At 46.3% G+C, this 14,029-nt stretch overlaps 1 protein-coding gene across 3 annotated transcripts in view; it reads left to right on the plus strand.

The window, feature by feature from the left end:
- The window catches only part of HEG1 (heart development protein with EGF like domains 1), an 83,579-nt gene extending 70,649 nt beyond the window's left edge, over positions 1 to 12,930 (plus strand). Inside the window, exons 16-18 of one of the 3 annotated variants that reach the window (XM_082458490.1) lie at positions 939 to 1,026; positions 4,872 to 5,046; positions 6,960 to 7,348. In XM_082458490.1, coding sequence (XP_082314616.1) covers positions 939 to 1,026; positions 4,872 to 5,046; positions 6,960 to 7,310 — 614 coding nt within the window. In that variant the 3' untranslated portion in view covers positions 7,311 to 7,348. Of the gene's footprint in view, positions 1 to 938; positions 1,027 to 4,871; positions 5,123 to 6,959; positions 7,349 to 7,594 lie in introns of those variants that run through there. The other 2 variants (XM_082458491.1, XM_082458492.1) reach the window with 2 other exon arrangements.
- The last annotated feature ends 1,099 nt before the right edge of the window (positions 12,931 to 14,029 follow it).

A 14,029-nucleotide genomic window follows, 5' to 3' on the forward strand; every position in this document is an offset into this window, starting at 1 on the left:
TGGAGGCATAATTTACACATGATAAAATGCATCCGTATTAAGTGAGGAAAAAAAGTAGGAAGGACCAAATTTTAGAAGGTATTAAAACTAGGGAAAAAACAACCCAAATGAGTTTAGTTTTTGAAAAATGTATGCATCTCTTTTATTTTTCTCTTCTGATCGTGGATTGGTAACAATGTCATCGGGCTGGTCTGCAGGTAGAATTTGGGAGCCCCCATTCTTGGAGTGGCTGAGAAAGAGAAACTCTGCTCAAAATAGTATAGGGGAGGGATAATCATTTTCCCTCTACCCTTCTAGATTCTTGGCTGACACCCCCCACAACTCCCATTAAAAGCCAGAGTAACAGGAGAAAAAACAATTTTAGTTATGCGCATACACACGGGAGCCCTGTAAAGATATGAGACTCAAAAGGCAGCCAGATGATTGAGGCTCATATACCCTCCTGAGCTGAGGAAAGGGCCAGGGATCTAGGGCTTCAAAGGGGAAGATGCAATTTACAGGAAAGTGAGAAGAGGAAATGTTTGGGACACAAAGGTTGCATGCCAAGCAGATAAGTCTCTCAGGTGAAAAAGTTATCTCTGGTATTAGCTCTCTTCCTGGTACAAGCCTCTTTCTAATGTAAATTTCCCTTACAAAAGGGTAATTAATACTCAGTTTTCAGAGTTTCTCCTGTGTCTGCAGTTTCTCAAAAATATCAGCTCAAAATAATAAATATACCAAAGAGGCATATTTGGGGATGGAACATTCTGCTCCCCTTCAACTGAGAGAATGCAGAGCTAGTCCCAAGCAGCCTTTGCTGGGGGCCCAGAAAATGAAAAGTGGTCACCAGCTGAGGCATGGGGTAGCCATGGGGCAGGGAAGGGGACCATTTTTTGGTATTCTTTTATTCATTCATTACCTCTTACCAATCCACTTTTTTCCTTTTTAAACCTGTTTAGCCTATCAGCTTATCACTGTGGTGATCGCGGCAGCGGGAGGTGGGCTTCTACTCATCCTGGGCATCGCACTGATTGTTACCTGTTGCAGGTGAGTGGCAAGAGTCCACATTTTAATTCTCCTTCTTTGCCTGTGCTAAGCAAGGGTCATTTTTACCCCTTTTAAAGAATTTTCTGGGGTGGTTTACAGTATTAAATTGTAATGAATGACTGAACCATTTAAAAGAAGGAAAAAGGGAAATTCATGATAGGTAGTACCATCTGGGAAAGAAAAGGACAGCAAATGGGATTTTTACTAAAAAGCACAAAAGCACAAGCAACAAAAGAAAAAGATAGATCGGACTTCATCAAAATTAAAACTTCTCTGCTTCAAAGAACACTATCAAGAAAGTGAAAAAGACAACCCACAGAAGGGGAGAAGGTATTTGCAAATCATATGTCTAATAAAAGACTTGTATCTAAAATATATAAGGAATCCTTACAACTCAGTAATAAAAAGGTGAAACCGCAGAACGCATATTGGGACTTAGTAGAGCGTAGGTTCTTCTGTCTTGGTGCAGAAAGAATTCAGCAAAGTGATAGATAAGAAGTGATTTATCAGAATAGGATGCTTGTGAGGTTTACAAGCCGGCGGGCAAGAGGGCGCCACACTAAGAACTTAGTGGGCTACAGTTTTATAATCAAAGGAAGAATGGGGAGGGGGAGAAGACCACTGTTGAGTGGATGTCAAGCTTCCATCATCAGCTCCTCCTCCACATCAGGTGGGGGAGTTTTCTTGTCCCTACATGGTGAAGCCGGGACTGTCATGGCACTATTTAAATAAGCAGAAGGGTGGTAACATATGCTAAAAATGGTACATCATCTCAGGTTTTAGTATAATGTCATCTTTGCCCTGTATGTTTGTTTTTAGTGCATGCAAAGGAGCATGTCCTAGGAATTATTAACTTACTGACCTTACTGGGCAGGATGTGGGTCTCATTTGACCATTGTTTTACTGTTTGGGGGCATGTCTCATGCGTCTGTTGCTAAGCAAGCCAGCTTGGTTTTGTGGTTAAGTAAACCTGCTTTCTTGAGTGTTCATTAACTTACAGGGGTCTCCCATGCTTTTTTCTTTACTTATCCCTTAGTGGGATCAACTATTTAATCACCTATTTTGTCCCTTTACTCTGTCCCTATCAAAGGCAACCCAATTAAAAGTGGGCAAAGAACTTGAATAGTCATTCCTCCAAAGAAGATACACAAATGCCCAATAAATATATGCAAAGATGTTCAATGTCATTTTCCGTCAGGGAAGTGCTGTCAGAACTAACCTCAGATACCACTTCACACCCACTGAGATGGCTACTAAAGCAAACCAACAAAAACCAGAAAATAACAAGTGTTGGTGAGAATGTGGGAAAAGTAGAACGCTCAGACACTGCTGGTGGAAACGTAAAATGGTGTAGTCACTTCGAAAAAGTCTGGCAGTTCCTCAGAACGTTAAGCAGAATTGCCATCCGACCCAGCACTTCCACTCTTGTACCAAGAGAAATGAAAACGGGTGTTCACACAGAACCATGTACACAAGTATTCACAGCAGCATTGTTCGTAACAGCCGAAAGGTGAAAATAACCCCAATATCCATCAACTGATGGATAGCTAAACAAAACGTGATATATCCATACAATGGAATATTATTTGCCATAAAAAGGAAAGAAATACTGAAACGCGCTGTAACATGCATGAACCTTGAAAATAGTATGCTATGTGAATTAAGCCAGTCACAAAAGACCACACATGTATGGTTCCATTTATTTGAATGTCCAAAATAGGCAAATCAAATAGAGACAGAAAGTAGATTGTCAGTTGCCTAGGCCTGGGTGGGCAGGGGGAGAACTGGGGAATAATGGCTAAGGCGTGTGGGGTTTCTTTCTGGGGTGATGAAATTGTTCCAAAGTTGCACAACTGACGGTTGCACAACTCTGACTATACTAAAAGCCATTGACTTCTACACTTTTTAAATAAAATTTTTGACTGCGTTGAGTCTTCATTGCCGCACGCAGGCTTTTCTCTAGTTGCGGCGAGCGTGGGCCACTCTTCGCTGCGGTGTGCGGGCTTCTCATTGCGGTGGCCTTTCCTGTTGCGGAGCACGGCCTCTAGGGTGCGCGGGCTTCAGTAGTTGCAGCACGCGGGCTCAGTAGCTGTGGCTCGTGGGCTCCAGAGCACAGGTTCAGTAGTTGTGGCGCATGGGCTTAGTTGCTCCGCGGCATGTGGGACCTTCCAGGACCAGGGCTCTAACCCGTGTCCCCTGCATTGGCAGGCAGATTCCTAACCGCTGCGCCACCAGGGAAGCCCGACTTTTACACTTTAAATGGGAAAATTAAGAAGCAAACAAAGACGAAAGGGATTGCCTGGAATATTTAGCAGTGGAGAGGTGGCAGGCATGTGGATGGGCAGACAGTAGTAAACTTGGCTCTAGGCTTCCTGGACAGCAGTGGGATTGGGTTTTGATTGGAAAAGGAAGAAAAAGAAAGGAATTGGTTCCCTTCTCTGTGGTTATTCAGATAAGGGAAAACTCAGACTTTTGATTTAGATGATAATAAATGGCAGGAATTATCCTAACATAGCAGATGGAGGGGACCTACAAAATAGCAAGTTATCTTTTCAACCATTGACCTGAAGGACATTTTAAGGTATCCTCTATCTCCAGGAATGCTGCAGAGAGCAAGCTGCTCCAACTGCCCATCCAGGGATGCAGGCCTCATGGTTCAGCCCATGCCTGTCATTTACAACATTGCAATCAAAGCATCAGAGATAAACTGTGTGAGTGGAAAGAAAAATCTGGGTATGAGACCAGGAGCTAGAGAGATAGACTTTGAGTGCTGCAGGAGACAGAAGCCTCCTATCTGCTCAGTGTCCTGTACCAGGTAGTATAGCCGTCTGGGGAAAGAGAGCCTGTGACTATTGGTCCCTGGGAGAACGTGGCTGTGGATCATAAGTCATTGTTTGAGACAAGATGCTCCAGCCCCCAGGGAGCAACACAATGGCAGGTCTGTTCTCAACTTGTAAGAAGGGACAACGCCTATTCCCCATGCTGGACGTTTGGTTTTAAGATCCTGAATGATTTGGTGCCTTCCCTAGAACGTTTATTTACAGGAAAGCCAGGTGTAGAGGCAGGAAACTCCAGATTATCTTACCCAGGACAAATATCACTAAAAATGTCTGATTCGAGGCCCATTACAGAAGGTGAATAACACATCCTCCAACAGTTTCCAGTCAGAGAACTCTCACCACTAGGGAACTTGTCCTAGGGTTTCCCTGCCCCGCTGACATGAGAATCTGTATGGGTATATACACAGGTGGGCATTTCTGCAAACAAAACATACTATTTTCGTGGTTCATGAAGTAGCTTCATGCAGTGGAACAGCACTGGCTGGGGAGTTGGGAGGCCTGAATTCTGGCCCCAGCTTTACTAGTAGCAAACTGTGACCCCAGGACAAGTCACATCCTTCACAAAGCCAGAGTTGCCCCATCCCCAGAACTCCTCAAGCAGGTTGGGAACTGCTGGACTAAAGAACCCTAAAGGCCCTTCCCGCTGCAACATCTTATGAATTTATGACTCTTGTTTCCCTGGCTGACCCCACGGTGCAGTGATCTCTGTCCCCCAGAACAGTCTAAATCTGCTCCACTGCAGCTGTCTTTGTCCTCTCTACCCCCGATAACCTGACCCTTTGGGTTGGAAGATTTTTTGCATCTTTTTTTTGCACCTAATTGCATTTTTATAGGCAAATACTAAAAATAATAGCAACAATAATAACATTCCTCAGTGGGCAGCTACAAAAAAATACAGTGGTATCTTTAGGTCTAATTTTCCTTGCCAAAAACTAGATGGTGCTTTCACAGATAGCATTTCTTCACAGAACTTATTTCAGTTTTCAAAATTTTTTTACCTTGCAGAAAGAATAAAAACGACATAAGCAAGCTCATCTTCAAAAGTGGGGATTTCCAAATGTCCCCATATGCTGAGTACCCCAAGAACCCTCGCTCACAAGAATGGGGCCGAGAAGCTATTGAAATGCATGAGAATGGAAGCACCAAAAACCTCCTCCAGATGACGGATGTCTATTACTCGGTGTGTATTCCCACGCCCAGGTGACCTCCCGGCTCCAGTTTCCTCGGAGAATTAAAGGGATTCTGTTTTTTCTGTTTGTTCTGGGTTTTTCTTGGTTTTGTTTTTCTGGTCTCGACACGTGGCTTTCGGGATCTCAGTTCCCTGACCTGGGATTAAACCCGGGCCACAGCAGTGAAAGCCCGGAATCCTAACCACTAGGCAACCAGAGAACTCCCAAGGGATTCTGTTTTGCTGTAGTAAAAGCACTCCAGCTCATTAAGGGTTAAAAAGAATGGTGGCGTACGCCTCTTATTCACATAGTTTAATATTCAATTTACTTACTATCTATTTGCATGGGATTTATTAGTTTCAACATTGAGATATGAAGAGTATTTCCACAGAGCACAGTATATACTTTATGAGGTTGCAGCAGGAACCTTCTTGTCACACTGAACTTGCTTTTAAGTTACAGGATTGGAAGGTAAAAGATAGAGAAAGAATTTAGTGATATTTAGCCTTTGGCCCTTTCATTTTTATCTCTTGTCTGCCATGCTTTACATCATGTGGTTGGGTAGTTGAAACTGAGGGATTGGGAAAAGGTGTAAAGAGAACAATTCAGTGTCATCCTCAACCAGCACTTGTCAGAGGTTTGGAAGATTCAATAGGTCTTTAATAATCTGCTATGTCCAGCCCTGGAGTGCATCATTTGGAAAGAGGGGAGACCACCTTGAACCCTTGCTTCTTCTGTCCCACATTGAATAACCCATGTCATAGTCCCATGCCTGCTCAGTTCTTTCATGTTATACTGCATCAGCCATAAAGCAAACACAGGCGGTGATACCTGAGCTGAAAAATAAACAGCTGTCAAGTGACTTCTCCTGCCTTGCGGAGCTGTTAGAAGTATAGCAGTAAACGTGAAACCTTGCCCTAAGGTTTCAAGGGACTTAATAGCTTTAGGCGATCCTGTTAACAGACTGAACAACCACTCTGGTTGCTATGGAGATTAACCTGCGTGTTCAGACTTTGGATGGGAGGGGCATTCACGCTAAGGAAGCTGTAGTTTCAATGGACTCTGAAAAATTTGAACCTGGCTTGGAGGAAGAACAAAAAGAAATAAGGGGAAAGATAAATGTAGATACAAAGATAGATCTAGTTTGAATGTTTCCGTTGATATTTTTGCATAGGGGCTTTGCCTTACCCTCTGTTTGTCAGGAAAGTCTTTTTCCTCTGATAACTGCAGCCGTAACTAAGCAGGTATCTCTCCCAGGGATACCCGCACACTTACAACCTTCACTAGGCCCTCCTCAGCCCCCAGGCAGCACCAGGACAGAGCAACTGACAGGCCTACAGCATCACAGGACCCACCTTTGCTGCACATTCCCAGGCCATTAGCTGAAGAGTTGTCTTAAGTAGATGCACTCACAAACTTACACGAACCCCATTTTCATTTCAGACAGTAGGCTGAGCAGTCTGCAGAAGCAGAGCCTAAGCTGTCACCTGAGGGAGTGGGCTGTCCCTCACAGTGGTCTCAGGTGTACACTGGGCTCTCCTGGGATCCACATTATAATAAGCAGAAACTAGTGTTTTGTTTCTATAAGCCGACATTTCTCCCCGAAGGAGGGCCTCAAAGTAGCCAGGGCTTTCCCCAGGGGCTCCTTTTGCGTTAGGTAGGTAGTCACAACCCACTAAGCTGGGATCTGGTCAGAGACACCTGAGAATCAGCTGGCCTCCTGCTTTGGGGTCCTAACTGCACCTCCGACAGGTGGCCTTGTGAAGGTCAGTCCCCCATTCTCGGCAGGGACAATAGCGTTCTGCTAAATACCAGAGAGAGTTTAAAGCCATTGTGCTTCGCAGAGAAACTCTTTTTTTAAAAGTCAAAATGATAATCAGATAATAATTACTCTTGATAATAATCAAGATAATAATTAACCCAGGTCTTTTCCTACGTTGGTCTAAAATCACTGGGCTGCTCTTGGGACTTCCCTGGTGGCGCAGTGGTTAAGAATCCGCCTGCCAATGCAGGGGACACGGGTTCGAGCCCTGGTCCGGGAAGATCCCACATGCCGTGGAGCAACCAAGCGCGCAAGCCACAACTACTGAGCCTGCGCTCTAGAGCCTGCGAGCCACAACTACTGAAGCCCGCGCGCCTAGAGCCCGTGCTCCGCAACAAGAGAAGCCACCGCAATGAGAAGCCCACGCACCGCAACGAAGAGCAGCCCCGCTCGCCGCAACCAGAGAAAGCCCGCACGCAGCAACGAAGACCCAACACAGCCAAAAATAAATAAATAAATAAATAAAATTTAATAAAATAAAATAAAAATGACTGGGCTGCTCTTGATTATGTAATGTTTCTAAAAAACCCCTTTTAAAATATGGGCAAAGGGATCCCAGGTTCCATAAAGAGACGACCTGGGAGGTCCTGACTTCTAGGTCAGACCTTGCTCTGCTATGTATAGCTGACTCCATCTTAAATTCGTCAAAATATAGCATTCATTGTTTCTTGTTTCTTAACTATTAAATTTAAACCCAAGAATAATAAACTGACTTTTCTTTTCTCTTTGGCCACCAGCCTACAAGTGTAAGGAATCCTGAACTTGAACGAAATGGACTCTACCCGGCCTACACTGGATTGCCAGGATCACGGCATTCTTGCATTTTCCCCGGACAGTATAACCCATCTTTCATCAGCGATGAGAGCAGGAGAAGAGACTACTTCTAAGTGCAGCAGAGAGAGGGGCCCGTTGCTGCGACTGCACCAGTGGAGCACCTCCCGCCGGCTGCGCCCAGGACTTGTGCAGCCACACCTGAGCGGCCAGCGGAGAGGGGACGGGCGTGGGGGGGGTGTGACCACAGTGGAAGGGGACAGCTGGAGCCCGTGGACGTGGAGCTGCAGGCTGCTCCTCCGGCACCTTCATTGCTACTGTGAATGTGAACACGGGCCAGTACGGTAGAGTCCCCGCATGACTGCAGCTCGGCCGTGGCTTCGGGGTGACTGTTAATTAGGGCTGATCATCAGGCATCAGTGCAAGGACCCAGGTTTTCCTTAGTTTGCACTTTAGTAAATGCAAAAGTAGGGAGGGAGGTCTCCTTTTGGATGTTTCTCAAGACTGCTCCAGAAAGAAGGCCTCTTCTACTCGGGCACTTCCATAGGCCTCAATTTGGTGATTCATTTACAGCAAAATACCAGCTCTTTTGTTGTTTTCCTGCCCAGTAGCTACGTGCTGAACGACAGATGCCGATGGACACACCACTAGTGTTTGGAGATGCTGGAGGTTAACACACCCTCTTAAGTCGTCTCGTGCTACGTTCTCCAAACAAACCCCCAAAGTGAGGAACTGAAATTTGTGAGGCACAGCACACAATTCCAGTTTGTTTTCTTTAGTCAAGGTGACACATTTATCTAGGATTATCTTTTTTCCCTTTGCAGTTACATCTGGATCAGGGCAAAACAACTTGCATTTGGTTCTAGTTAGACACATCCAGCTGCCCCATAGTGAGGCCCAGCAAGCACTGGACGAAGGCCCTGGTGGAAGGGTGCCATCCCTGAGGGCAGTGCATGGTGCGTGGGCTCTGACCTCCATCCTTGAGGCCGAGGCTGCTACATGTGGAGTAGAAGTGGAGAGCTCAGTGCAGGTTGGGTCTGAGCTGGTACTTCACCACTAATGGAGAAGCAGCTTTTGTTGTTGCTGCAGCTGAACATGGTTAGGGAAACGGGCTGAATAGGCGTATTCGATTTTCTGAAACACCAGTGCTTTGGGAAGCCGGGCGTGCGGTTCCTGAGGAAGAATAGGGAGCTGGGCTGGAGCCACACGTGAGCCTGCTTACCCACCAGTGCGGCATCTTTGCCAGTAGCACCGATCTCGTCCACACACTCAGTGTCGGTTGAGTGGTTCAGCCAACCACTCAAAGCTATTTATTCATTGAAGAAATAACTTATTTTCTCTCAAACAGTAATTTGTAACTCTTTGTACTACTACGGAGTTCCCTCCAGAAACATGGGTATAATTCAAGTCAGCATTGGAGAACTAAAGACTTCTGGCCAGTTAGGGAGTTGAGCGTTTGCCTTGGGGAAGGAAATTCCACGCGTCTTACTTATGGTGGCTGAAACGTGGGTCCTGCGAGGGGGGCATATCCAGTGCTGTGCCTTTAACTGCTGCTTGTGGACCTGTGATCGTTCTCACCTGCCTTTGAACATCCTGGTTCGGGATGAAGTGAAGAGAACACAGAGGTAAAAGAATTGTTCCCACCCTGAAGCTCGGAGCTCAGTGGCACCCACACTTCTGGAAATGGTGCAGCCTTTGGAGACGGTTCTGTCCCGGGCATGGTTGTTTCTTCAAGGTTCTCTAAGCTCTTCAGAATGAATCTAATCATTAGTCTTATGTAATCCTCGTCCAAACAGTTTTAAGTGCAAACTCCTGAGTCCCGTGGTCTCCACGAGTCACCATTTCCCTGCTGCAGCAGGAGTACTAGTCAGCTGTGATACCACTTAGTAGTTTAAATTGCATTCATCTCATGAGATAGATACAAAAAGAATTCTGTTTTGTTAGTGGGTGCCAACTTAAAATTTCAGAGCATCCCCTTTTAGAAATCTCGGGTCTGGCCTCTCTCCGTGCAACCGAACGGCCGTCTGTGCCTCGTGATCTCCCATCTAACTGGAGAGCTCGAGCTCCTGCACTCAGCACACCTGAGCCAGCAGGCTGGGGCCTGAGGGAGGCAGCTGCTTCCGGGCTTTGGCCGCAGAGCCTCGCTTGCCCCCGGGACCCGGAGCCACAATGGGGGCTGTCCCCAGGCATACAGGCCTGCCGCCTCCAGCTGACAGATCATCGCCTGTGCCAGGGTCGGAAGCTGTATGCTTCACGACGTGAAGCATTCTGTCCCCAAAGCATCCTGGAGCAGAATCTCAAGATCCAGAAAAGAGTGTGCTGTGAGTTTCAAGAATGCTTTCCTGGGAGTGGCTTTTGTGCACGTGAAGTGGATTAAGAGTGCTGTTTTTCCTTTTACTGTGAAAAAGGGAGGCCCCCTGCAAGGTTGAGTTCACATCGTATCTGCCGTTTCTAGGAGGCTTGCAGGGTTGGGGGCGGGTGGCCGTGCCAGTGCCGGCTGCTCGCCTGGGTAAGGAAGGCAGAGGCTGGCTTTGTTCCTGCTTGGGGTTAAATACCTCTAGAGGGTCCTCCCTGAGCCGAGACACAGCTGGTGGGGCGGCAGCCCCTGGGATGGGGAACAGGCTGGCTGCACCCCTGGTGAGCAGAAGCCCTCGCCTCCGGCACAGGTGCTGTGTCAGTCCCTGTACCTGGCGTGTGCGAGCCCTGTGCACAGAAATGCCTGGGTCCTGCGTGGGAGCCCCACAGCTGGGGGCGGTGGAGGAAGCTGCCCATGAGACACTCAGACGTCTGCAGGGAAGAGTGAGGCCGCGTGGAAACCCATGTCCCGCAGCAGGCGGAGCACGGTGACTCTCAAGGCAGGGAGATGCTCACTGGGGCCTCCCGGCATCTGCAGGTTTTGTCGAAGCTCCAGAGGGTCTTATTTCTGGTGTCTTTTCCTCTTGCCCCTTGAGCCAGCCCAGGGCACTAGAGACAATTTAGAAAGCCTGAATAGTCCCAACGGGCATCTCATGTGTTCCCACCACACCCCGGCTCTGTGCAGCGTACGTGGCCTTACCGCACCCTTGTAAGGTGGGTGTGAGAGAGCCCATTTCTCGGACATGGGACCCTTCAGAGGGGATAAGTACCTTGCCTTGGAGGGCCAGGACCCAAACCCTTCTGCCTGGCTTGTTCTCGCTGTACCTCTTGCCTCACCTCCCTGGCAGATGCCTCACCATCCAGTGTCAAAGAGAGCTGGAGAGAGCGGGCTTAAAATAAAAGTTGTTTATTTTAAGAACTTTAATATTATTAAACAGTAACTAAACTAATGCCATGAAGTACAAAAGCAAAATGTTGAAACAGTCCTTTCAGGTCTGTTGTTACATGTATTTCTTGGATGCTTGCGGTCGTCATCAAGGTAACAGTGGCTGGCTCATGCTTGTTAGCAAGAAGCATATTGGTACGTGGCTTTGGTTGAGGGAGGTGTATATGGTGATGACCTGGGTGCTTGACAGACACGGCCAGACTTAGACATCTATCTGAGGGCTGCCTTGCCCTGCTCCCGCGGTGAAGCCATGTTTCCCACGTACTGGAAGCATGTTTTTGTGAACATGATCCGAGTCTGGAACATATTCAGTTGAAATGTCTTAAATGCTGACAAATCTTCCTCCTTTGACAAAAGTTTGTTTTCAGAAGCAGCTAAGTCATTTAGAGCCAAAATTGCTGAGTGGATAGTGTAATCAAGCTGGCTGATAGCATTTGAGGTCAAAAACTAAGATGTAACCGTTAAGTTCTTGAAGAGGTCGTTCTTAATGTTGGCCCCAATGGGAGGGCAACATCTTTGCAAGATGAGGCTGGATGGCTGCCCACGAAAATGTCATTGAAGGATGATATTCATTCAGATGTGAAAGTTCCCAGAGCAGACACATCAGGGTCACTCCTCACATGTGGCTTCTTGGGGCCTCCATTAAGCCATCTTGCCCACTGGTGGTACACCCAGGTGGGTGCCTGTAACTCCATGAATGCTGCCTGCAGAAGCAAGAATGTTCAGACCAGCTGCTTCTGGCTTAGTTTAGCCTAACACACCCCAAACTAGGGTTTTGACCCATGGTTCTAAGATACACTGATTTCAAAACTAGAGCACTTCTTTGGAGAGAGGAAGAAAGCAAAGTTCAGTATCTCAGTATTTTGTATCTTACTGAAAACCACCTTTAGTATCAGAGATATTTTTTCTGTGTGAAAACTTCTGTGGGGATTAGAAGGGACATTTCATTTCCTTCTTCCTGACAAAGCGTCATTCTGAGGTTCTCATGTGCATTTTTGGAAATAGATACGGTTTTGTAGAGTTGGCTGTTAAGTATATGCTCTTTTTTCTTTTTCTTTTCTTGGCTCCCCAGAGAAGGAACCTGGTTAAACTACTAGAAAGATTAAAGTTTTAAATGTCAGTTAATTTGTTGTGCTAAAGTATCTTTTCAAGAGTGTTATAATCCATCCTATTTGGTGTGAAGTGCTCACAGAAAACCCTGTGAAACCAAAGGGGACAATTGAGGTCTAAAAAAAGACATATCTTAGACTGGCTCTGTTCTCATGGCATTTTAAAGAGGATATTTAAAAGGATTTGCATATTAGATTCTAGCTTTATCCTTTTTTTCTTGGATACATAATAATGCACTTCAGGTGCAGAGTTCTTGGATAGGAAGGATGGGACTAGACAGGGATGGGATGGAACCTGTCTAGCTGGGAAACTAACCCAGGTTTCTGTATTACTTCGCCTATTTCTTAAAAGATCTCTCATCATGGGTTGCTGTGAGTTTTGTTAATGTTTGTGTTGCTGGATTTATGGTTAAATGAAGCATGTAGCTGGAAGATGAACTTCTGAGTTTTCACATTGTCCCAGATTTCTCCTTGCAGACCTTTAAACCTTAGCCCCTGGTTGATTGTGTTAAATCCATTATGAGAATGTTATTTAAAGTTGTATTATAATTGCAACCTCCACGAATTATTCAGTACTGTAGCAGCAAAGTATTTGTAAGAATTCGATTATTTTTATACTTATATCCACTATAAGTCTGGCGTTCTAGTCAGTAAAATGATGCAATAAAATCAATATCATTTTCACTGTGTTTTTCTCGTCATAACAAACAAACCACAGCAGACTGCAACAAGTTCATTTTTATGAGGGCATCATTTAAACAACAGAGCTGCACTGTGAACTCTTACATGGCACATGTAGGGGATGAGTCACTTCTGTATCCTCAGTGCCTATAACAAGTGAGGATATATGCTTTTTTTTTTTTTTTTATAAAGCACATTTAAAACACTGTAACTGACTTTATTTATTTATGTTTGGCTGTGTTGGGTCTTCGTTTCTGTGCGAGGGCTTTCTCTAGTTGTGGCGAGCGGGGACCACTCCTCATCGCGGTGCGCGGGCCTCTCACTATCGCGGCCTCTCTTGTTGCGGAGCACAGGCTCCAGACGCGCAGGCTCAGTAGTTGTGGCTCACGGGCCCAGTTGCTCTGCGACATGTGGGATCTTCCCAGACCAGGGCTCGAACCCATGTCCCCTGCATTGGCAGGCGGATTCTCAACCACTGCACCACCAGAGAAGCCCAGGAAATAGGCTTTTGATGATGGATGGATGGGCAGACGGATCAGGCATAGCACCTGCTTTTGTTTACTTTTCTTTCTGCTGGTTGGAGAGAGCCAGTAACCAGTTTTCAGACATGGAAGATTTCCTCCTCAATGCCTCCCACCATCACTCTTCATGTCTTGCAGGAGAAGGGAGAGTAAGCATATCTGTGCTCTATGGTGGAGAGAATCTAGAACTTTAAGATGGTAGGCCATGGGCCTTAGACTTACGTGGCCGGTGAATGTGGCCATTTGGCTGATATTAGTTCATTAATTAATTGCTTATTGGAGATTTGAGTGCCTTTTGTGGCAGGGATGTTTGAGCCTTTCAGATGCTTTATGACAGTAACCTTGGCACTAGGAGAGGCCAATAATGGCAGCTCAGGACATGACGGTGACCTTTTGGCGGATTAGATCGGGGTTGCAGCCCATCAAACATCTCTGAATGGAAATAAGCAGCAGCACTTTCCTCTCCTGACCCGACTCCCCCTACACTGCTTTCTGTCCCACCATTTAATCCCCACCTGAGACCTTAGCAGAACCCAGTACTGAACCTCGTTCATGTTCCTGCCCAGCTCAGCCAGACATTGTACACATCACAGCATTTCCATACCCACTGTCCCCTGGGAACTCTTTAGGACTGAAAACTGGAGGACCTTCTGCTGTCCACCCACAAGCTGGCCCTAGTGCTTGTCCTTCGTGTGCATCTCACCTGGCAATGTGCAGCCTCCACCTCCGGAGGTGATTTGCCAGTAAGTAAAAATCTAAAAAATATTTTTAGACCCTTGGACTTAAAGG

Source organism: Balaenoptera physalus (genome assembly GCF_965194825.1).
Source record: "Balaenoptera physalus genome assembly, chromosome: 4".
NCBI classification, from domain to species: Eukaryota; Metazoa; Chordata; class Mammalia; order Artiodactyla; family Balaenopteridae; genus Balaenoptera; species Balaenoptera physalus.